We start from the raw sequence: 24567 nt of genomic DNA, 5'->3' as shown, positions 1-24567 counted from the left end.
AATTTCTTTTTGTATATTTATTGCTAACAGAAAAGATCAAGTAGAAACAATTGAAGTAAGATAGTCCATGTTAAATGCACAGTTATGAAATGTTCATTTGAAAAACAAGCTCTTTGAATTAGTTGTTTTCTTTCATGCTGTTCACATTAAAACTGCAATTTAAGTGATACTTGATTGGACCTCCTACACTGCTTCTGCCTGCTCAAATGTTAATTTCTATAGTTTTAAAAAGATTTTTATATCTACCTATTTTTTTAAAAGTTTATCACTTCGATACCTTTTGTACTCTTGCTATTTACAGTATTCAGTAAGTACTGTATTACAGTATTTATTATTTACAGTAGTCATTTGCTAATCACATTAATTATATGTGAAACAGTAGACTTATGTCAAATGACAAAATTAATAAGAATGCTCAAAAAGGGGAACAGTGAAGAAGGCAGAATTCTTACCTCAGTGCTACCTATTGCCCAAAGAAACAACAGAGACATTCAAAGAGGTGAACTTCTGAATACCAGGAGGTACTGTTAGCAAAAACATGCAACTTTTGTGTCAGACCTGGATTGTGAAAATAGTGCACCTGTGTTTAAATTGATTGTGCTTATTCTTATATGCTGAAAAATCCTTTAAACATTATCCTTCAGAAAAAGTCTACTAAAAATATTAAGAAGCTTCCCTTTATCTCTCATGGAAATCTGTTTAACTGCTTAGTGGCCCAAACGTGCAAGAGGTGGCATCTTCACTGCTGAGTACCCGCTGCATGGCGATACCAGCAAATGCTGTGGAAGAGCCGTTTGCCTGTTCTCCCGCTTCTTGGTCCAACACCCTTATGCAGGAAATCTCCATGGTGAACAGGGACTGTCTTCCAAATTAGATCATATGAGAGCATCACGGCATCACCACAGCCTGGTTTTCATGAGCTATCGTGTATGGTGATGCTAGGAGGGCCTTTCCAAAAAGTGAATTTGACATCTCTAGCCTATATAGCCGAGAGAGAAGACAGGCACTTCTCCCAGAAAAGTATTTCAGTTAGGTGTACATCACTTTTATTACCCTTACTTAACCTTAAAGGTATTCCAAATTCAAGAGCTGATTACTAAGCAGCTCTCAGTGAAATCGCTTTAAGAACTGTACTAACTTCAAATGATGTGAAGAGCTACAGTGGACTCTGTATTGGACATCACGGATTCAAGTTATTTCTATTACGCCTGAGCAGACTAAGCATGCTCTTGATACTTAGCTGTTGATTTAGTTATTCTTTCTTTAACTTGTCTAGACAGTTTCTGAAACAATGAATTATTCAGTGACTTCCAATTCTATCATACGGCTAATCCATATCTCTGTAACAAAAATATCATTTGTATGGCTAATCCATATCTCTGTAACAAAAATATCATTTACTTTCAACGGTAAATGCTGGATTCATTATGCCAATAGATTGGCAGTCTCAGTATATGATCAAGCTCATAAAATTCACATAGCAATGAAAGCAAGAATAAAACTTCTAAAGGAGGGTGATAGGTACACAAACACATATATAAGTACACACCTATGTGCAGAATTGGATATATTCTTTAGCTACATGGAGCAAAATAAATAGGTGGATGGATAGATAGGTAAGAGATGATCATATTTGTTTCAGATGTTACATTATTGCCTTCAATGCTATGTGACATTTTCTTGCAAGACATTTAAAATCACAAGCACAGCTGTAACAGTCACAAGCAGTAGCTGTAAAAGCAACCACAAAACCCAGTTTAGTGTAATTCAGACACTGCCAGTGGTTTTTAAGAATGCAAGGAAGACAGCTTACTTATTCAGAGCATCATTCTGCCAACACCTTAATAGAGCTTTACAAAGTGTAATCATGTACCATTTAATTATACTGCTTCATGAAGTTGGTTATAATAGTGCTCCCCCCTCTGGACGAAGTATCCAAACCAATTGAACTCTCCAGCTGACCGCTGTTGGTATTACATTCACTTGACAAAGCAGTGGTGACTGGCACTGGAAAACGGACACGTTACTGACCTGCTCGAGGCCGCTGCTGCCAGCGAGGGCTGTGGTGCCCTCCCAGGGGACACCTCGTGCCTTGGGCTGAGGCACCGCAGCCTGGCAGAGCGCTCAGTTTCCGCCCGCTTCAGTTGTCCAGCCAGCTGGAGCACTGGGGTCCTACACAGAGGCTTGTGCTCCAAATGCAGCAACAGTACACTATGAAAGGCTTCATTTTAAGTTCTGAATCAGATCTCCTCTTAATCATAATGTGTGCTACAAATGTGTGAGCTCTCAGTCTAGGATGAGAAAGTTTCACAAGGGAGAAGTATGAGAAAGAGAAGGGAAGGGGAGGGAGAAGGCAACCGGTTTTGGTTTCTTGCTAAGGTCTCGCTGACCAGACTTCCTGCTTTCCATTCTTGGAGGCAGACAGCTTTTCAATATGATGACATTTTTAAAATGTACAATATAGAGGGACTATATACATTCATATGCATTGCAATATGTTTTACATTTGTTCTCTGGTAAGTTTATTTTTTCACAGATGGAATGAGCTTGCAAATATTCTGGAGTCACAAGAGGCTGTTTATCCAGTCAGTTAGTATCTTCTACACCATTTTGCTCAGACCCTTCTCATTCTGCCCTGAGTAAGCTTAATGCATGAAACATCTACACACTTTAAAGACCAAGTTTGCAGCATTTTCAATACACTGCACACACCCATTTTCACACAGCATTGTGTTTTTCACTGTTTCTCTTTCCCCTCTCTCCAATAAGCTTGCTCTCCACTCCACTATGCCCAATATAGGATATGAGTAGGGCAATGTTTCTATTCCTGTCTTTGCCACTGACTCACTGTACAGTTTCTTAAGCATTTACATCTTGCAGATGCCTCCTGGTATCTAAGAAGATGAACGCGTCTGTCGATGTTTTCTTTAGGATCAGAGCATTCATAACATCTCCCTTTGTGTGGATTCACTTGTGCCTAATAAGCATTTAGTCCATGCAGAAGACTTCTACCAGTGGGGATATTAGTAGGATTTCTCACTTCTAACCAGATTCTTACTTTAATTACAATTATAGGAAATTAATTTTTTGAGAGCTCTACTTCTCAGTTACATTTGACGTCAGCCAGCAGCCTCAAAATGTTGAGGTAAGGCACTTGCATGAACACATTCACGCACAAAACAGTCTGATTGCATTCACTTCCCTGTTTATGAATGCTAAACTGGACATACAAAGAGACAATGAACACAGTTGTTTTTATAATGCTAGCTACCTTCTGCTACAGATCCCGGTAGCGCTGCTGTCTGCTGAATATATGGAAGCACTGCTCTTTACTTCTTGGTATTATGTTGCCTTAATTCCAGCTACTGTCTCATTTACAGTTCTGTACAATATTCTGATCTTCAGGATTTTTTCATTTTTATTGATTGTTAAATAAGAGTAAACATATCGAGTAAAATTAACAAGTGTGTAGCTAATTCTTACAAACAAACCTTTAGACCTTAGTATTGGAATGAAAGTCAGAGACCTACTATGCCTTGTAGATGTTGGTAAAATCCACATACATGGAAATGCAGGTGGCTCCAAATAAGACAAGGTGTGCAGCCCACGCGTGTCTTACAGCCTACGCTACTTTGAGAGCTATTGTAAATTTTAAAAAGTGTATATTTTTTTCAGAGATAAATTTATCTAGATAAATTCTTTAAATTATGAGTTCGTCTTATAGACAAACACAGTAACAAACAAACAAACATATTCCAATTTCCAGTGCCACAGCAGAAATAACACAACGGGCTGCACTATGACGACTGTGGTCTCCAAGGCACAAAGTGACTTGGATCTTAAAAAACGCGACCAAATGTTAGCAATCTGTTATGAACTGACACAATCCAGCTATCTTATCCTAAATATGCTAATTTCTACAGGATAAGCTGCCAGCTTTACTATTCCAAATTTGTTTTAAAAGGTCCAGCCTTTAATTACCACGAATATCTTCACGATACAATGGAAATCAGATGCCTTCTGGCCTGGAAATTATTCATATTGACACTAGAGGATGAAGCAGTTTTAATTTGGAGGCAAAAGGAAAAAAAAAAAAAAGAAAATCTCCAAAGATTATCATGCTAAGTAATTACACGAGTTGATCTTTTCGATTCACACCCCAATCTCTTTTTATTCTCTTAACAGGATTACCGTATTTCAATTTCAATAAATTCTTCCAGAATAAAGGATTACAGCCTATTTCCATCAGGATACTTTCTCTAAAGTAGGCTGTAAGCATACGCAAGACACGTTTACATGACAGCACTTATATAATTGTAAAAGCGAGCAGAAGGCTGTTGAAATAGACCCGAAAACGCCTTGGGCTGACACATCCAGGTGCCGGTCCTGGGTGCCTGTGTCTGAGGGCACGCGCGAGCAGCCAGGACTGAGCAGATCCAAACCAGCGATGTCCGAGGTTCCCGTGCCCGGGTCTCTTTCCGCAGGGTTTCAGCCTAAAACAAAACCAGCAGCAGCAGCAACGAACCGGCGGGACGCTGCGAAGCGGCGGCTCGCACGGCTCCCGTCAGGCGCGATGGCACCGTGGGCACGGGCGGGCACGATGCCACCGTCTGACGGCGGTGCCCGAGGGCAGGCGGCGGGGCAGCGCGGCTCCTCTCCCCTCATCTCCCTCACACCCGGGCTCCGACGGCGTTGCGGGACCGTCCCCCGGCTGCCCCCGGCCCCTCGGGCTGGGGGCGGCCGCACGGCGCCGGCAGGCGGAGGCCGAAAGTTGCCGCTCGTCCCGCCCATGGCGGCGGGCGGGAAGCGGCGGCTCCCCCTCAGCGCCAGGCGGCCGCCGGGGGCCCGGCGCCGGCCCTGAGCAGCGCCCCGCTCCCCCGGCGGGGCCGTGCCGTGCCGCGGTGAGTAGCCCGGGCCGGGGGGCGGCCGGCGATGCCCCCCCGGGCGGCGGAGCGCCCCCATGGCGAGCGCGGCGGCGGCGGGGGGCGGCCCGCGGGCGCTGCGGGCCCTGGGCGGGTGCCTGCTGGGCGCCCTGGTGCTGGGCACGCTGGCGGGCAACGCGCTGGTGTGCCTGGCCGTGCTGCGGTTCCGCCACCTCCGCGCCAAGGTCACCAACTGGTTCGTGCTGTCGCTGGCCGTCTCCGACCTGTGCGTGGCCGTCCTGGTGATGCCCTGGAAGGCGGTCACCGAGGTGGCCGGGGGCTCCTGGCTCTTCGGCAGCCGCTTCTGCGACACCTGGGTGGCCTTTGACATCATGTGCTCCACCGCCTCCATCCTCCACCTGTGCATCATCAGCCTGGACCGGTACTGGGCCATCGCCAGCCCCTTTCGCTACGAGCGGCGGATGACGCAGCGCCTCGCCTGTGCCATGATAGCCGCGGCCTGGGCCCTCTCCGTCCTCATCTCCTTCGTCCCCGTGCAGCTACACTGGCACAAAGCCAAGGACGGGAGGCAGCCGGGCTCCCAGCCGCCTGGGACGCCGCGCTGCGAGGTCAGCCTGAACCGCACTTACGCCATCACCTCCTCCCTCGTCAGCTTTTACATCCCCGTGGCCGTCATGATCATCACCTACACCAGGATCTACCGGATCGCCCAGGCCCAGATCCGCCGCATCTCCACCCTCGAGCGAGCAGGAGGGCAGTGGCCAGCCCCCGGCAAGGAGCCCACCTCCGCTCTGCGGAGCTCCCTGCGCAAGGAGACCAAGGTGCTGCAGACCCTCTCTGTCATAATGGGAGTCTTCGTTTGCTGCTGGCTGCCCTTCTTCCTGCTCAACTGCCTGCTGCCTTTCTGCCAGCTGGAGAGTGACGGCGAAGGGCAGTCAGCCTGCGTTGGCCAAACCACCTTCAACATCTTTGTGTGGTTCGGCTGGGCCAACTCCTCAGTGAACCCAGTGATCTATGCTTTCAACGCAGACTTCAGGCGGGCTTTCAGCAACCTGCTGGGCTGCAGGTGCTTCTGCTGTGGCACACGTAGGTCCACCGTGGAGAGGGTCAACTTCAGCAACGAGCTGGTTTCCTATCACCATGACACCACCTGCCAGAAGGAAGGAGGCGCCTCATCATCAGTGCCGCCCACTGCTGTCACTGCCTGGGTGCAGCCTGTGCCCCACGCTGTAAGCCTCCGGGGGGAGGACAGCAGCGAGGAGCTGCCTGCGGAGAAGCAGCCTGGGACTCCTCAGACAAAGGCTGCCCCTGGCAGCAGCCCCAAGTGTCATCATGTGCCAGCTATTTTGCGATTGGATTGTGGGGCAGAGCTATCCCTGGAAACTATTACCCCCTTTACGGGGCTCGGTGGACGCGAGGGACCTTGTCATCCTGTTCCAGAGGGATGATAAGCAGCTGCGTGTTTCACCCATGCAGAGCCATCCCACAGGGGGAATTCGCTCTGCCTCCATGTAAGGTGTACCCGTCCCCCAGCAAAAAAACATCATGCCTGAGGGATGCTCATGCTCTTACCCCAGAGGGGTGACAGGCATATTGAGTCCATTCCACAAGTGTATAGCAACCACATATTAAACTCTTTCCACTGCTACCTTCACCCCTTACTATTTTTAATAGTAGGCAGACATTTCCTGTAAATTCGTTTGCCCTACTCTTTTATCAAACTTGTGATATTTATTAAGAATTGTGAGATAATTAGATCAAAATAAAAACAGCTGATGAGGCTCTATAATATGAATTTACTGAGAAAACTTAGATTTAGCTGCATTTCTAAAAGCAGCTCTCCTCCCACCCCCATGGTTTCATATCATACAGGTCTGAAAGTTGTGTTTGGTTTTATTTCTGTGTTTACTTCAAAGCTGGATGTCTGTATTTACATATCTGAATCTGTGTTTAGACTCTAATAAAAATTGCTCAATAAAAACATCATCTTATGCTGAGTCCAAAGACTGCTCAAAACCCTGGAAAAATCAAGATGCTTTTATGAAGGTCCCCAAACAGTATCAGGTAGTCTGACTCTGGTATCAGCGCTTACTGATATTGACCTAGGTTCTTCATGTCCAGTTGTTAGATGTGTTACTGCATTAGGCTGAAGTTACAGCAGTAGCTAAGCAGTGCAGTGTCTGAGAACTAACACTGCAGGTCCAAAGCGATATAATCTGCTGCCAGCTGAGATGGCTGCAATCCTGCCTTTCTCCTACTAGTTCAGGCAGCCAGTCCTTCCAGAAAGTAACCTGGTCCCTAGCAAAGAAAGTGACCAGGTCACCTCTCTGAATGCATTCACTACTTGTGAACATGAACAAGAGGCAGAACAAATGGGTGGTGAATGGCTTACAGGAGGGAAAACACAGGTGGAACTTAATTTCTAAATGTGTAAAAGGGTTCAGCAGATGGTAAGGGAATATGGCAGCCCTTCACTGTTCTTCACTTCTCTGTCCATCACTTATCAGCTCTGCTGCTGGCCATTTCATACCATGCTCCACTAATCAGCATTACCCCATTTTTCTGTCACCTATGATTGAGTTGGTTGACCTTGATTCATCTACGGAAGATGAAGATGCAGCTGTCCAGAAAGAGGCATCAGGAAAGCTTACACTAGAAGAGCTATCTGGGACATTCGGTCTCATAGATGGCACAGCTGATATCTTTCAGAAGGGTGATCCATGCTGAAAAATCAAACTCTCCATCTAGTGATCCTGCTCCTGACCCTGTGGATTTAAGTTGTGTGTAGCTCTTAAGCCCATGGACACGTTCTACATGTCCATTTTCCTTGCTACATTTCTTCCTTCTTACACAACCAAAGCATCATATTGTAGGGGCATTGGCATCTTTTATCTCCTCCAAAACCACAAAATTACGTCCTAGAGCTGTTTGACTTCTCATCTCATTAAACCCCATCCTGGGGAGGTCCTGGCACACCTGATAAAACACCATGCTGAAGCACAGCTCCCTCTGTGCCTGCTACTCTTCTGTCCCTGCTGCAAGAGCTTCAGCTCACTGCGTCCTTCACTTAGCTCTCCCTGCCCAGAAACATCTTTATTCTTGCAGGCAGGCAGTCTTTGGCAGCCAAGGACACACAAGAAATTATTATTCGAAAGGAGCTTTTTTTTTTTAAACCTACTCCCTAAGTTTACCTACTCACAAGGTTTGCCCTGGATATGGGGCCTGTCTGTCTTGGACTTAATACGTATACTGATGAAAATTTAAAATTTAAATATTTAAAATGTAAAATATATTAATAAAGTTTAACCAAATGGCCTGCAGAAACTAAGCAGTGAATATATGAGTAACTTTTTCTTAGGATTAATCAGAAATGCCCCCTTAGCTTTGAATCATGAAACTATATTTGTGTTTAGAATTGAAAAAGCTATTTGTATCAGTTCTTGCGGCTATATTTAAAATAAAGTTCACCAGCAGGTCAGATTGTACCTGAGAATGAATGGATATTGGCTTAAGAAAAAAATCTGGCCTTACAGAAGCTTTTTAAAATGAAAATTTTAAATTGCTCTTTGTAAGTGATGCTGGAAAGATTTGTACTCAATTCATAATGGTCATTATTGATGTGCAGATATACATTACAACATTTTACAACTGTAAGAACTGTTGTAGTAAATGCAGTGTAGCTCTCAAGGCTGTAATAAATTTCAGAAATTGCATATTATCAACAGTTTATACTCATTTTAAGTGGCATGTTAGTGCAGGTACTTCATATGAAAGCCACACTGCATAGTCCTTCGGGCCGCATCTTCTGCTGTTGATTTAATAGGATGTAAATATTGATATTGTGTGCATTTTTTTCCTAAACTGGGAAGGCTTTTGAACATTACTACAGACCAATTAGCTCTGTGAACAGTAAATTAGCAGGACTTGTGTTCCTAGGATATTGTTATAGTGATGGACTGTGCGTTCTGATATTTTTCTCATGACAGGGCAAGCTGCTGAGTTAGGTTGGGCAAGATTCAACTAATATTGGTAGGCTCAAGTCTGATGAGGTGTATTAAAATTATTACAAGATGCCAAAGGTTTACTTCAGCAGAAATAAAGAAACAGAATTATTTCCTACTTACACCACTGCCGTCCATCAAAAGAAACACCTTCCGAAGCAAAACTTTGGCAGGACTTTGCTATCTATTCCTGGGCCACAACTTCCTTGGCTTAGCAGGACAAAACAAGTCACAAATAGCGAAGGTGTTATTCTAGGGACATTATTATTTTAGGGACATCTGCACTGAGCTATTCCTCAAACACATTTTTGTAACTCAGATCAATACATCCTCCTTTATGCGTGTTCACCATAGTATGAGGTATTTTCCTGAAAGCAGTTCAGTTCCCTGCCTTGCAGTTCCACATTTACAATACCATTAACATCACAACGACCTAAAAAGTAGCTTTTAAATATCCTTGGTGTCAAAACAGTCCAACCTGACAAATACCTTATCTAAACATTCTTATTAGCCAATGTCTAAACATTGTGACCAAAACATGTTCCAGTTCAGCAAAGTATACATTGCAGGGCTTTAACCAACACCGCCTCCTGGAAGCTCCTACTTCTTTGTCACCCAACTGAGGTGAACACTCACTCCTTGGGGTCAATTAAAAGCCTACCCTGCAGCCCTCCTTCCTCACTGCCACATTGCACTTGAGAAACAGAAAACGTCTGCGTACCCTGCTTGGGTGGCTGTAGAGATGTGTATCCAGCAGAGACCTTCTCCCTGCTGTCAAATTTCTCTGAACTGCTCATTGAGTTTAAGAGGTAATCATGAGGGTAAACAGAGGCAGAGTCTTTGAAACTGGGCTGAAAAGGAACCCATGTTCTTCAAGGGAAAGGAAACTTAAGCCCCAGGGCAGAACTCTCTGGGTCTGGAGATACAGCAGGAAGAGGATGAAGACTCTTCTGAGGGAAGACCAAGGCTGGTTCCCACACCCCTGCATGGCAGAGGCGCCAGGTGACAGTTCAGTAACCAGCCATCAGGGTGCTGCTTCTAAGACCAAGCCAGTGCCTCCAGTTACACCCAGCACCTCTGCAGTGCTAGCAGGAGCTCACAGGAAAGATGCACTTGAACACCATATTGAGACAAAGTTTATTTTTGTTTTCAAAGCAATGCTTTTAAACGATTAACTATAACACGTGCACACACTTGGCATTACGCTTACATTTGTGTTGTTTTTATAGCTTATCTGTTTGCCTGTCATCTCATTTTTGTAGCACTATTTTGCATTATGCATGAACTTTCTGAGATTGTCATTGACTAAGAAGCATGTTCCAGCTGCAGCACTGCCTCTATGCACACCAGCTCCAGGAGCTAGAAGGGACTGAAAAACCACACGACAGCTGGCATGAGAGAACACAGCCTTGGGGCACCGCTGCAATTCAAACCTTAATAACAGAAAAATAGTCTCAAAGAAATGCCTCATTAGCAAAATCCTAAAATGCAAAGCCTGAGAAGAGCAGATCTCCCTCCCAGCATCCCACATCTACCCTGATTAAAGGTCTACCCATACGTCCAACCTGTAGGGAAAATCCTTCCTCTTACCTATCACCTTTCTCCTTCCCAAATGCACACAGAAGCGCAGATATTGCAGAAGGAGAGGGTGTCCAGCTCTTACTCTTCTCACAGCACATTGCTACGTTGTTGGATAACAAGCAAAGCAGGACAACAGAAAATCAAAAGGAAACCACCACCAAAATAAGACACGATTCCACCATCTAAAGTCTAAGCAGCCACTTCATACAGCAAAAAACTGTAGAGTCACATATTCAGACTGATATTTATATGAGCTTTTCAATTTTTTTCCACTTGGATGTTTTCATGAAGGGTGTTCCACAGAAGGCTGTGACAGTTATATTAGCCTTAACATATTGCAAAAAGTATTTCCAAGCTATTGGAGATGTTTTTCCAAAATTAGTCTTCCCTCCGCCTCCTCCTTTTATTTCTTCCTTAATTGCCGTTGTTTTGCTGAGTTGAATACAGAATAAATATTGCACCTGTTCTTAGAAAGTTCCTCTAAATATATGTACAAATGAAAAAAAGGATGTAAATAGCTCTGATTTAGCAGCTATTATATAGACTTCGTGTAAGTAAAATATTATTGTCCACAAGTTTATAATTAGCTGTAACTTTAACAAATGCTGAATTCAGTGGAAATATCAAAGTAAAGGAAGCCAAGATAATACCTCAATTGTATATAACTATATATTTTATCTAATACTAAACATTCCAGTTCAACTTCAATTTTGGTGAAAAACAGCTGACCTAGGTTGCAAAAGAGAAATCTGTTATACAACCCGCTTGTCACAAGCATCTGTTGTTTTGCTTTTGCCAAAATCATGCCTCCTGTGTTGGATTTCAGATGCTGCACCTACACACACCATATTAAGTACATTTCAATCAGTTGAGTATTACTCAGCTAAAAAAAGTGAAAAAAAATGTATTTTTCATAAACTGTTTTTTTCTCAGCTGGGGTGGGGGGGGGAGCATGCTGAAGTGGCTTTCCAGGTCTTAAGCACCATCTGCTTGGACTCTGATGTACGTAAGTGGTTTCATCCCCACAATTGCATGACTCCCACCACAAAGCTCCCAACTCCATCTATCCCACTGTTATAATTTGATTCAATTTTCTGAATCCTCTCACCTTTCCTCCTGCTAAGGGACATGCAGCAGAACATACCCCCTGGGTAGCAGCTACCCCTCAAGATTTTATTTCTCTTAAATTTACACCAAAGAAATATCAGGTACAAAGACATTAAAAGACAGATGTTTTTCCTAATTTATTAATATTTAAAAATATTCCAGTTATCTGTTATCCCTCCCCAATCCTTGTCTACTATCATTCAAGACACTACAGAAAACCCAGTGAACCTGGCCTATACCCAGATTTCACGTTTTCAATGCTAATTATCTATATAAAATAAATGCCTATCAGTGGAACTACAACATTAAATGAAACGTGGACAGGTATGCAGGATCTTTATAAGTGCATAGTGTAAAGTGAATAAAGAGACTGGAGAAAACGTGTTTTTGTAAAAATCAGCTTTCTCCACATGAATAGCTCTACTGAAATCAGCAGGTTTATCTTCAATCAGAAGAAGAAAATTCCATCTTGAGCCAGTTTTATTTTAGTTTAGGTAGTGAGAAGACATTTCATTTTTTAAAATTTGCAGAAGCCGTTGCTAGGTTCCCCTTTTTCTTTAAAGATAATTTTCAGAGATTTTTTTTGCAGTTCAAATTTTCATACATTTTTAACCAGTTCAGTTTATCTTTGTGCCTGCCCTCAGTGAGAACACAAAACTATCTTACTCCTTTCATATTTAGATCTGAACTAACTGAATTCAGTTTTATGTGCGATGTTCAAATCTTGCGGTGGCTTTCCCTGTGAACAGGAACTAAACTCAGTTGGATTTGCTCAGGTGTGAAACTACCGCAACGTAAAGGAAACTATATTCCTGATGACTTCTGTGATTAACAAAAAGTATATCTAGCTTTCTGGGGTAAAATAACTGCTAGATAGTGAAAAGCAATAGACATATCCTGATCCATAACCCAAGAAGAATTCAAAGAAGGGCTTGCATTGCCTTTCATTAGTGATAGCTCCCAGTAATGTTTTGGTGGATTTGTTTTCTTGCTTTTCTCGCAGCTACTCCCCAAAAGGTATGCTGTAACAGTTTTGTGCCAGTTCTTGAATGAAAGTTACCCTGGCATCTTCTTTACAGCTATTCCACTAAAATTTGAATCCTCTGGCTGTGACATGTAACTCCTTCATCCAAAACCTGTGAATAAGAGTTGTATTTAAGCAGGTGTTGAAAGAAAAAAGCATGACGCCATTTAAATGCTGTCATCAAAACTACCCTAATGCACCACATGCAAGCAAATTGATCTCTAGCAAATCCCCCATGAAGATGCTCCCTAATGCTCATCGTGGTGGTTTCAGCAACCGAACAATCACACAACTGAAGAACACTAGCAGCATCCTGGTGGCCAGTCCCCTTAACACACAAGTCACGCCTATGGCTAAGAGCCACAAGACACGTGCCACATGTACATCAGAGCTGAGAAGAAAGCTCTGGAACAGCTCACGGGCAGGACATGAGCACTCTCCTGCAGAACAAGACTGGCCTTGCTGCAGCCTGGCGCACGTCACTTGCAGCCATACTTGCTGATTCACTTCCGCAGCCAGCAGTGATCCTCGTTCTCCAGCAAATCCTGTGCAAGAAAAGCTCTAGCGGTCCCAAGACAGGAACTGTACTTGGAGTGCGTGAGAGCTGCACACCTGTGGAAGTTCAGGGCTGTGACACCCAAGAACTGGCATATCATACATATCACCAATCAGTCTTGATGCTGAAACAGCCTTTAATCATAAGTGACTTTTAATGCTCAATACGAAAGACTGCACAAAGAATAGACCCACAACCAGAAGAAAATAACATTCACCAAATTAATATTTAGGACATTGTAAGTTTGCAGAGCTACAGCTGGAAGCTTTGTATTGCTGCAGCAGAAAATCCCTTCCTAATTTATTACCTCCCTAGAAAGAGATCTAATTCCTAAGCGTTTCATTTCTCGCTGCTATCTTTTCTTCCAGATGATCAGCAAAGGGGAGATGATTTAGGTGGGACTGCAGGTGTCACAGTACGTGCACTATTTTCCAGTGGCATTGAAATACCCTGACAGTGTGAGTTCTAAAGACCAGGCTCTAGATTAGGTAAGCACTTTCAGAATAGCAAGTTTCAAATCAACAAAGGTCACTGGTAGACAATGTGTTTGTGCTCTGTACTGTTTAAAAATTATTTGAGGAAGAACAATGACAGATTTCATCCCCACAGACAGCATTTTATCATCCTTCTGTACAGCTTTGTGTTTGTGACCTATCTTTAGAAACTTGGCACAAGGCAATAAAATCTATTTCCGTGCCACTAAGACGCCAGAACCCATTGTTACAAAGGTATTGCAATATACAGAGGTAGAACTTTCACAACAGGGAAGCTTAAATTATATGATATAATTAAATCATTTTACTTTGGTATAAACGAAGGGAATTAAGTGAAAACATCTTAATAAAAGACAAAAATCTGAAGAATATAGAAACTTTGCTTCAGCTCTGTCTATTCTACATTAATAGCTTTTGATGAGTCTTCTGGATAGGGAAATAGCAGAAACGCTCACAGTGCAGGCAAAGAATACAAACTGGTTCTTCATCCTTCACCCTTTCCTTATCCCATTCTGCTGCTTACCATTACTCAAAATCATTTTCCAAAGTAGGGCACTATCTGTAAATTAATGTTTTTTTAATGCATCTGCCTTGGTGCTGTGGCCAGCCTGCATCAGACCAGTAACTGCTCAGACTCCTGAGCTGGTAGATGGGACTGGTAGAGCAGCTGGGGCTGGGACGTGCCCATGGGTCTGACAAGCACTTCTGTGCTCTGACTGGTGTCTGCAGGCAGAGAAAGAATGGCTTCCGCAGTGATTCAAGCAGTGTATTTCTGCCATTTGGCACAGATGGAAAGACTTCCAGAGCTTTCCTAATAGACATTAAATTTTCTTCTAAGCATATGTTTCGTAGAAAGATCCAGATTTACTTTAATATCTTCTCTGCCACAAAAAATAACTTTAATAATGATTCAAGCAAAGGATAATGAATAAAAGTACAGCATCTGAATGATTAATGAGGTGATTATCTAGCATTCCAGCAAGATGCCTTTGACTACCATTAGATAATTTTAAACCATGCAGGTGCCATGATGGATCACTCGGCTTCGTTTTCACCAGAACACTGGCTTTCCCAGGCTTGGCTCTGGCATTTTCTTTAACATCCAGTGAAGAAAAAGTTGATCATACTTATATTTAATATCACCTCTCCACTCTAAGAAAGGTGACAGCTACACTTTAATTTGATTTTGGTTCTGACTTTAACTTGGAAAATATGGTGAGAATTGAGAAGTCAGTCTGGCTTTTAAGAAACTCTAAAGGGGTTGCAACATTTCTGTTCCTAAAGGACCTTTCCACAGCAGGGATAAAAAAAAAGTCAGTACTATTTAGTAAGATTTATTTTTGAGGAGCTTGATTTTACCACTAAAGTAGTTGACTTGCCCATTGACAGTTTCAGTACCACATCACTTGTGAGAGAACAACATGCTACCTGTGAATATTTATAGCTTTCTGTGAAAAAAATGCTTCCTTAACAGTTTTCTCCTTCTTGTATTCTTTTTTTTCCCAGGACATCCAAGCTTTACTTACACAAATAATTGGAGAAGGAATTTCAGACTCACATTGTTTGAAAACTAATTTTAAAAGTGTTGTTATTCTTACGCTGGGACTTGCATGTCATCCAGTCAGCAGAAAGGTTATACTTGGAAAGCTATGAAAAGAACAACAACAAATCACCTAGCCTTTTCAAATGGCACTTTAAGGACTTGCCATTTTCTTACAGCACGAACCACATTCTCAGCTGCTACCGGCTGACAGTCTCAGCCAACATCACTGAAGCACTACTAGTTTAAATGCAGCACCCAGAGATGAAGCTCTCACTCATCTGAGAAATTGCTCTCTTGGTATCCTAGGCTTCTGGCAAAGTAGATAACTCCCAGGATTTTACTTCATCCCAAGCGTGACCAGTCTGAGGACTAGCTGGTGCATACATCAATTCCTAATGGTGCATCAGGAATTTTACAGTTCTCACTAGAAGCCACATCAGATTAAAGGTATGGTTGTTTGCAGAAATGGGAAACCCAGAAGTGACGCTACCCATTAGCTAGGTAGCATCTTGACACAGATCAAGTTGTACTCACCTGACTTCACCTTTATGAAATATAAGCAGCACACGGATGACACTGAAGGGTTTGATACACAGACTTTGGAGATCACTAAGAGAAGGATTCATCTCAATTGGTGTTCTACGTCTATAATAAAGAGGTATCTACTTGTAGGTCAGTTGTCAGGGGAGATCTAGGCCAAACAATCAAATGGTGTCTAGAGCGATTTACTGAATGAAGCGAAGATACCTACTTCAGGATGAGAAACTCCCGAGACTCTGACTAGCTGAAGGGAAAAACAGTGATACAGGATAGAAACACGGGACAATATAATCCAGTTTTGCACACTTGTTGACATTTTTGCTGTTGGTAAAGCTGAATTAATCAGTTAGAAGTCATACTAGAAAAAATACAACAGGAAGTAATATTTACTACCTATGCAGAACTGGATTTGTCTTTTATTTGATGATCAGTCTGAAAAGTCTCTAATATTCCATGTAGATTCTGGGAAATAAAAGTCAAAGTGCAAAGAACTATCAGTTTTCTAAAGTAATTTAAATAAATGCATGTAATAACAGCAGAGGGAGTTTACTAATGACTGAATTAGTAATATAGTCACCAGAGGCATTATCATGGAAAATGTTCTTGGTACGCATTTGTTAACAGAGGCAGGCAGATATCTAACAGAGCTGGGGTTCAAGATAGCAAACCAGTAATTAGATATTTGTCTCTTATGTTTTGGATTAATAGCAGAATATTAGTGCTGTCAAGCTAAATTGTGCTAATAAATTGATAATGGTAATTAATAACCATATTTTCACTCTAAGCAAGCACATCATGTAGTCCATTACCCTGTGCTTCCAAGCTACGAATTACAGTAGCACCAGACTGATAATGTCTCCTTGGTGTGCTGCCAGCCTTCAGTCTAAAGCTTTTTAAGAGCTTAAAAGAGAGAACAGCTGTGCTATCATAACCCAAAAAGTCCTCCATTTCAACAGCTCCCACTATTAAGCCTTTTACACCCACAGCAATAGTTCAAAAGAAATATTCTGTGTAGCTAGGTGGGCCTCCAGAAAAAATACAGGCATTTCAGGAAATGCTCATTGTTGTCTCCTAGGCTCAGCTGTAGTATGGCTTCAGCAAAACAGTTTTTCCTCACCAGCATTGCATTCTGGCTTAGACTACAAGATTTCAGAGGCAGAAGACCCACTCTTGGCAAGGGATATCAGGTGTAGTAAGAAAGGAAAAGACATGGCATATTGCTCCAGAACCAAGGAAAAATATTTTACAAACTATTCTTGAAGCAAACACTTAGCAAACAGGACACACATTTGTATCAAACTGGAAAATACACTTTCAGAAACAGTGGCCGGTGTAACATCGAGGCAAAAGCACCAGCAAGAACATATAAAAACAGCTGAGCAGTGTGCAGTGGGTTCTTCTCCTTTTAACCACAAGTCTTTCCTTGATGTTTCCTTGTTAGTGGTATGTTGGTTTTTTTTTTTGTTGTTTTTGTTTTCTTGTTTTTTTTAACTCTTATGCATATGATAGTTCTATTGAACACAATATCAAACTGTTTTAATTTTGTAATACAAGAGCAATGAATCATAGGTTGACAGAGTATGGACTTATATTTATTGCCAGGAAGCTTCCCAGCCTGGTTCGCCCCTCTGACTACTACCCTCTTTTGATAGTCCAGGCTGGCAGTGATGATATTGATGAGAGAAGCCTGAAGGCTATCAAACGGGACTTTAGGGGACTGGGACGGTTAGTGGATGGAGCAGGAGTACAGGTGGTGTTTTCATCTATCCCTGCAGTAGCAGGGAGGGGTACCGAGAGGACACGGAAAGCCCACCTGATTAACACGTGGCTGAGAGGCTGGTGCCAACACAGAAATTTTGGGTTTTTTGACCATGGGGCGCTTTACTTGGCACCCGGCCTGATGGCCGCAGACGGGTCCCTATCTCTAAGGGGAAAACGGATCCTAGCCCAGGAGCTAGCAGGGCTTGTTGAGAGAGCTTTAAACTAGGAAAGAAGGGGGACGGGGCTGAAAGAAGGCTTGTTGGAGCTGTGCCGGGGGGAACAATGGCAAAGCCAGAGAAGAAGGCAATGGCCCGACTGAAGTGCATCTACACTAATGCACGCAGCATGGGTAACAAACAGGACGAGCTGGAAGCCATCGTGCAGCGGGAAGGCTATGACTTGGTTGCCATCATGGAAACGTGGTGGGACCACTCTCATGACTGGAGTGCTGCAATGTCTGGCTATAGGCTCTTCAGAAGGGACAGGCAGCACAGAAGGGGTGGTGGTGTGGCTCTCTATATTAGAGAGTGTTTAGATGTTGAGGAACTTGAGGCTGGGAATGATAAGGTTGAGTCCCTATGGGTTAGGATCAGAGGGAAGGCCAACAAGGCAAGCATCCTGGTGGGGGTCTGTTATAGACCGCCGAACCAGGATGAGGAGACTGATGAGGAGTTCTACAGGCAGCTGGCAGAAGCCGCAAAATCGTCAGCACTTGTTCTCGTGGGGGACTTCAACTTCCCAGACATATCCTGGAAGCACAACACAGCCCAGAGAAAGCAGTCTAGGAGGTTTCTGGAGAGCATGGAAGACAGCTTCCTGACGCAGCTGGTTAGAGAGCCTACCAGGGGAGGTGCCCCGCTAGACCTTCTATTCACAAACAGTGACGGACTGGTGGGAGATGTGGTGGTTGAGAGCTGTCTTGGGCAGAGTGACCGAGAAATGGTTCAGTTCTCTATTCTTGGCGAAGTCAGGAAGGGGACCAGTAAAACCGCTGTCTTGGACTTCCGGAGGGCTGACTTTGAGCTGTTCAGGACACTGGTTGGCAGAGTCCCTTGGGAGGAGGTTCTGAAGGGCAAAGGAGTCCAGGAAGGCTGGGCACTCCTCAAGAAGGAAATCTTAATGGCTCAGGAGCGGTCTGTCCCCACGTGCCCAAAGATGAGCCGACGCGGAACTAGACCGGCCTGGCTGAGCAGAGAGTTGTGGCTCGAGCTTAGGAGAAAAAGGAGGGTTTATAATCTTTGGAAAAGAGGGCGGGCTACTCAAGAGGACTATAAGGATGTTGCAAGGCTGTGCAGGGACAAAATTAGAAAGTCCAAAGCTCATCTGGAGCTCAATCTGGCTACTGCTGTTAAAGATAACAAAAAACGTTTTTACAAATACATCAACACAAAAAGAAGGACTAAGGAGAATCTCCATCCTTTACTGGATGCAGGGGGAAACTTAGTTACAAAAGATGAGGAAAAGGCTGAGGTGCTCAATGCTTTCTTTGCCTCAGTCTTTAGCAGCAAGACCGGTTGTTCTCTGGATACCTGGTACCCTGAGCTGGTGGAAGGGGATGGGGAGCAGGATGTGGCCCTCGCTATCCATGAGGAAATGGTTGGCGACCTGCTACAGCACTTGGATGTACGCAAGTCGATGGGGCCGGATGGGATCCACCCGAGGGTACTGAGCAAACTGGCGGAGGAGCTGGCCAAGCCTCTTTCCATTATTTATCGGCAGTCCTGGCTATCAGGGGAGGTCCCAGTTGACTGGCAGCTAGCAAACGTGACGCCCATCTACAAGAAGGGCTGGAGGGTAGACCCGGGGAACTATAGGCCTGTTAGCTTGACCTCAGTGCCAGGGAAGCTCATGGAGCAGATTATCTTGAGTGTCATCATGCAGCACTTGCAGGGCAACCAGGCGATCAGGCCCAGTCAGCATGGGTTTATGAAAGGCAGGTCCTGCTTGACGAACCTGATCTCCTTCTATGACCAAGTGACGCGCTTGGTGGATGAGGGGAAGGCTGTGGATGTGGTCTACCTTGACTTCAGTAAGGCTTTTGACACCATTTCCCACAACATTCTCCTCAAGAATCTGGCTGCTCGTGGCTTGGACTGGCGTACGCTTTGTTGGGTTAAAAACTGGCTGGATGGCTGGGCCCAAAGAGTTGTGGTGAATGGAGCCAAATCCAGTTGGAGGCCGGTTACTAGTGGAGTCCCCCAGGGCTCAGTGCTGGGGCCGGTCCTCTTTAATATCTTTATCGATGACCTGGATGAGGGGATCGAGTGCACCCTCAGTAAGTTTGCAGATGACACCAAGTTAGGTGCGTGTGTCGATCTGCTCGAGGGAAGGAAGGCTCTGCAGGAGGATCTGGATAGGCTGGACCGATGGGCTGAGGTCAACTGTATGAAGTTCAACAAGGCCAAGTGCCGGGTCCTGCACCTGGGGCACAACAACCCCAAGCAGCGCTACAGGCTGGGAGATGAGTGGTTGGAAAGCTGCCTGGTGGAGAAGGACCTGGGAATACTGGTTGATAGGCAGCTGAATATGAGCCAGCAGTGTGCTCAGCTGGCCAAGAAGGCCAACAGCATCCTGGCTTGCATAAGAAGCAGTGTGGCCAGCAGGTCTAAGGAGGTGATTGTCCCCCTGTACTCAGCTCTGTCTCTTCATGGCTCTTCAGCCACGATTTCTTATTTTTTATACCATTCAGAGCTTGGCTTGCCCTGAACAGAATCAGGTAATTGAGAAGACCAGTCTACCTGCCTGTAGCCAATGTTTATTACCACATTAAACACGATTTTATTCTCTTGAGCCAGTAGAAAAAATATTGAAAATGGATAGCTCAGACAAGTAGGTTAAGTACAGCTATTTAATATTGTATATTTAGAACAAATTAGGTTGATGAATCATCACCATTCTTTATACCATCCACTTTCCTGAAAACAAAATGCACCAATAAAACATTCATTAAAACACAGTAATATTTCCCTCCAAATGTGATAAGCTTAAGGAAACCTGCCTTAAGTGATCTCAAACAGGCAACTCCATTTCACGTTGCACAAATGTGAGTAAGAATGCAGAAAGCGGACAAGGAGCTCGGTGTAATAGTATATAGCAATTACAGGTGGCCAGACCTTAATCTGAATGCAACACCGACGTTTGGTGGACTAATAAGCTAAGGCACATGATGTGCCTTATGCTCACTGGAGCCACAGAGGGTCTTACAAGTCACAATGCACTTCATTATGGTGCTTCCACATCCCTAGGTTCCTCCTGCAGCCATAGGAAGCCCTCAGCACCCATGAAAGGGATTTACATGATCCGGCATACCGAGCTGAGAGCCACACACAGCTAACAGTCAGCTCAGCCTTGTCCTTCGGAAGTAGTTACGTACTTAACTCCTGGACAGGAGATACTGGTTTCTACTCGAGATTCTTGGTCATACACCCTCTCCTACGGCTTGCTGCCCAGGCTCTATTTCCTTCTCATGACCCTCTCCCTCTGCCATTTCCCACCCCAAAACAACTAAATAGGGGAAGTAACATCCCCTTACTTTAAGTATTAAATGCATCTAGGAAATGTGAGATCTGAAAATTTCTCAGGTGTTTTCAGACTCTGCAGAAAATCTTTCCTTTTAAAGGCCTAAAGACAAAAGATAAATGAGTCAATATCAGTCTCCTCCTGCCCTCATTGAATCCCACTGTAGTTGAGTAGTTACTCGAAACAGGAGAGGTTCATCACGAAAGACGAGAGTGGTTCTGGTGCCCCTGAGAACCCCCTGAAAATGCATTTTTTCAGGGTGTTTGGGGGAAAGTTGCTGCTCGTGATCAGGCCCTTGCTCTGACCCATCAGGGCAGCTGCCCCACGAGCCAGACTTGGAGGCAAACCAAAGCACCCTTGGATAAGACTACAAGAGCTGGTGCCTTGCAGAGACCTGGGCAGCAGTGGGTGGCTGAGGGGAGACAGGGAGGGAGCCACACTTAATGTAACCTAAAATGCTGATTAAATCACAGCTGCAGCCACATGAGGATTTAGAACAGAAACGTGTGTAAAAGCCGATGTCTGAATGCCTGCACCTAAGCACCCGCTACTTTGTGTCTGTAGCCACAGATGTCTCTCCAAAGGATACCTACTGTAACCGTGGGGGATCTTTAAAGAAGTCACCGTGAAGGAAAGCTGATAGGAACAAAGCCTAAAGCAGGCATCCCTCTCCCAGAGAGCCTTCATTACAGTAACAAGTACCTCCCCGCACGAAGCAAGCCACGTTTTAGCCTTTGGCTCTGCCAGCCGGTGCCGGGCCGTGCCGCTGGGCGTCCCCCTCGGGCCGCAGGAGCTGTCCCGGGGCTGCGGGCACCGCCGGGACGGGGCCGGGCTCCGCCCGCAGCTCTGCCTGCTCCGGGACGGCCGCGGTGCTGTCGCGGCGCAACATATCGCCACGCCGACATACACGGGGATGCGCGGGTCTGTGTGCGCTCAGTAGCGATCCTTCCACGAGCTTGCAGCCTGAAGCTGTCTTGCAAGTGCCCTGGGCGGGGAGCAACCCCGGCGTGCGGCGCCGAGCTCTTTGCCGACAGCGGGAAGCTGCTGGCGGGCTGCGGGCTCGTCTCGATGTTAGGGAGAGGGCCGGAATGGGAAATGGGAGTTTGGAGCGAAGGGTACATCACCCAGGAACCTAAGCACGTGGGGACTTTAAGAGCTTAATTCCGGCCAGAGGTTGCTAAAAGTGGTGGCCCATCTTGCATCCCTAACCGTGCGGTAACACCAAGCTCTAGGCAGAGACCTTATCTTCAGCCTCCTGGCATGCCCCCACTAGAATCCTGCCTCCACATTAAAGAAAAAGCAACCATCCCAAGGTTACTCACACCGATATTTTCCTTCGGAAGTGAGAACCCTTTTCTCTTTACCCCGATTCTAACCCCATGAACTCCAAAGGAAAAAAAAAGTCCCTTTCCGGAGCGAGGCTGCCGGCAGAGCCACCGGTGCCGGGCAGGTTCCCCCGCTCCCCCCGGGCCGGTTCCGTGTGCGGCTTCCCCGAACAAGGCGGGGGGATGCCAGGGACCCCCCCTCCCTCTCTCCCTCCGGTGCCGTCGGGGCACGGAGCGCCCCGCGGGCGGCGGCCGGGGTGAGGAACACCCAGCGTTGTGCCCCACACCGGGGAGGGGCGTCGCTGGGGGCAGCCCCCGGCCGTTGATAAGCCCCGGGCCGGCCCCGCCGCCGCACACGCCGGGGCCGGGCACCTGCAGGCAGCCGGCCGCGCACCGTGAGTTGCGGCGGGGGGGCGGAGGGGGGCAGCGGGGAAACCCGGGGAGGCAGGGAGGAAGGGAGGGGGGCAGCGGGGCGGGGGCCGAAGGGCAGCGGCGGATCGTGCGGAGCTGGCTTTGCCTTCCCACAGGCACCGGAGGAGGCTCCCGCGGCGCCGAGGAGATGCGGCAGCCCCTGGCGCTGCTGGCCCCGCTGGCCCTGCTGGCCGCGCTGGGGGCGGCGGGCGGCGGGCCGGGCGAGGCGGCGCAGACGGGGCGCTTCTCCACGCCGGAGCGGCACCGCTGCCAGTGGGAGCTGCGCTGGGCGGCGGGGGCCAGCGAGCTGCGGCTGAGCTGCCGGCCGCCGGCGGGCGGCGGGGCGGCGCGGAGCTGCGTGTACCGGGGGGAGCCCCGCCGCTGCCCCGCCTACGGCGCCCGCAGCCGCCGCTACTGGCGGCAGGTCCTGGCCCACCTGCGCCGCCGCCGCCGGCCCTGCGCCGAGGGCGCCCCGCTCGGCCCCCGCCTCTGCGGCCCCGGCCGGGCGCCCCCCGAGGCCCAGCTGCGGCTGCTGCAGCCCGGCCACGGCCCCGGCCCCACGCCGCCGGCCCCGGCCTCCGCCGAGCCCCCCGAGCGCCTGGCGGAGACCTACTGCGCCCAGCGGTGGCACTCGCTCTGCAGCTTCTTCGTCGGCTTCTGGCAGGGCTGAGCCGTCACCTGCCCGCCTCTCCCCCTTTGGCTTTTTTTTTTCCCTCCCCCAATAAAGCGCTGACTTTTTTGTACCACTCTCGAAGCTCGCCTCTTTTCTCCCCGGAGCCCTGCAGCGCCTGCTGGTGCTGAGGGGCACCCACCAGCCGAGCGCCTGAGGAGATGAGGGCAGCCAGGGACAGTCCGTGTGGCTTAGGACATCAACATTTCCCGAATTAAATTGCCACTAGAACAGCTGCTCCCTCCCCACAGAACAATTTCTGTAACGGGTTAAAGTTGCACTGAAATTTACCAACTAGAAGACCAGACATTTACATCAAAATGAAGCACAAAGACTAAAGTAAGTAGTCCTAGGAAAGCTTCCTCACTTAAATTTCACAAGTTAAGTTAGACTGATCCTGTTTCCACGGAGTAGATAAAGGCAAAGATCAAATGTGAACGTGAATGGTTAGGTGAGGAAACAGCTCTGAAGAGACTGAGAAGCAGACGAGTTTCACACAAACTGTCTTGAAAATGAATGATATTTTACCTAGCTAACGAGCTGTGGCCAAAGCAACATTCCCACGTAGAGGGAAGTGCTGTTCTCACATTGATTCTGCATTATACAGCATTCTGAAATAGGGATTGCTTTGAAATAGGTTTTGGACACAGAGTGCATCAGCAGGCTGAGCACAAAGGATCAATATCCCAGCAGCAGCTGAGCACTTGTGGTCTGCTCACCCATGATCAAACACCAAGTCCCTAGCAGGTACACAAACACAAGCTGTGGATGAAGCACACCGTGCAGTGTCAAAAATAAAACCCAGTCCCTTTCAAACAATGCTCAAAGGAGCAGTCACCTCAAGAAGCACCTCCCAACCTGGAGTATCTCCTAGGACAGCAGCTGGGTTAGAAGCAGCAGCCAACAGCATTTTTTTTTTTTTTTTTTACAAGGCTAGCACTCACCATGACCAGCTCTCTGCCTCAGGAAAACACACCTCTGTCAAAACTCTAGCATTACAAATGAACGAGTGTTTAGGCATGTAATATATATTTCTATGGCAACATTATTTACCATGCTGGATTACAGAGTTTTTGGATTACAGAGTTTTACTTTTTCATACAGACAAAATGATGACAATGTGTTGCAAAAATTCAACATTCACTGCTAAGT

General features: G+C 46.1%; 2 protein-coding genes across 2 annotated transcripts; both read left to right on the top strand.

The window, feature by feature from the left end:
- The first annotated feature begins 2968 nt into the window (after positions 1 to 2968).
- LOC308196929 (D(1)-like dopamine receptor) lies at positions 2969 to 6869 on the top strand. The gene has a single exon (XM_080596684.1). It carries the CDS (start codon positions 4961 to 4963, stop codon positions 6329 to 6331), a length of 1371 nt encoding a protein of 456 aa, XP_080452810.1. The 5' UTR covers positions 2969 to 4960; the 3' UTR covers positions 6332 to 6869.
- A 14394-nt stretch (positions 6870 to 21263) lies between these two features.
- FGFBP3 (fibroblast growth factor binding protein 3) lies at positions 21264 to 24140 on the top strand. The gene is made up of 2 exons (XM_080598276.1): positions 21264 to 22729; positions 22862 to 24140. Exon 2 carries the CDS (start codon positions 22894 to 22896, stop codon positions 23413 to 23415), a length of 522 nt encoding a protein of 173 aa, XP_080454402.1. The 5' UTR covers positions 21264 to 22729; positions 22862 to 22893; the 3' UTR covers positions 23416 to 24140.
- The last annotated feature ends 427 nt before the right edge of the window (positions 24141 to 24567 follow it).

This window comes from Anser brachyrhynchus, assembly GCF_964034855.1.
Source record: "Anser brachyrhynchus genome assembly, chromosome: 6".
NCBI lineage: Eukaryota > Metazoa > Chordata > Aves > Anseriformes > Anatidae > Anser > Anser brachyrhynchus.
This window is presented reverse-complemented; position numbering and strand designations above follow the sequence as displayed.

What these genes read in the sequence shown, in the direction of transcription:
- FGFBP3 (XM_080598276.1), top strand. Translation starts at nt 22,894, where the DNA reads ATGCGGCAGCCCCTGGCGCTGCTGGCCCCGCTGGCCCTGCTGGCCGCG.
- LOC308196929 (XM_080596684.1), top strand. Translation starts at nt 4,961, where the DNA reads ATGGCGAGCGCGGCGGCGGCGGGGGGCGGCCCGCGGGCGCTGCGGGCC.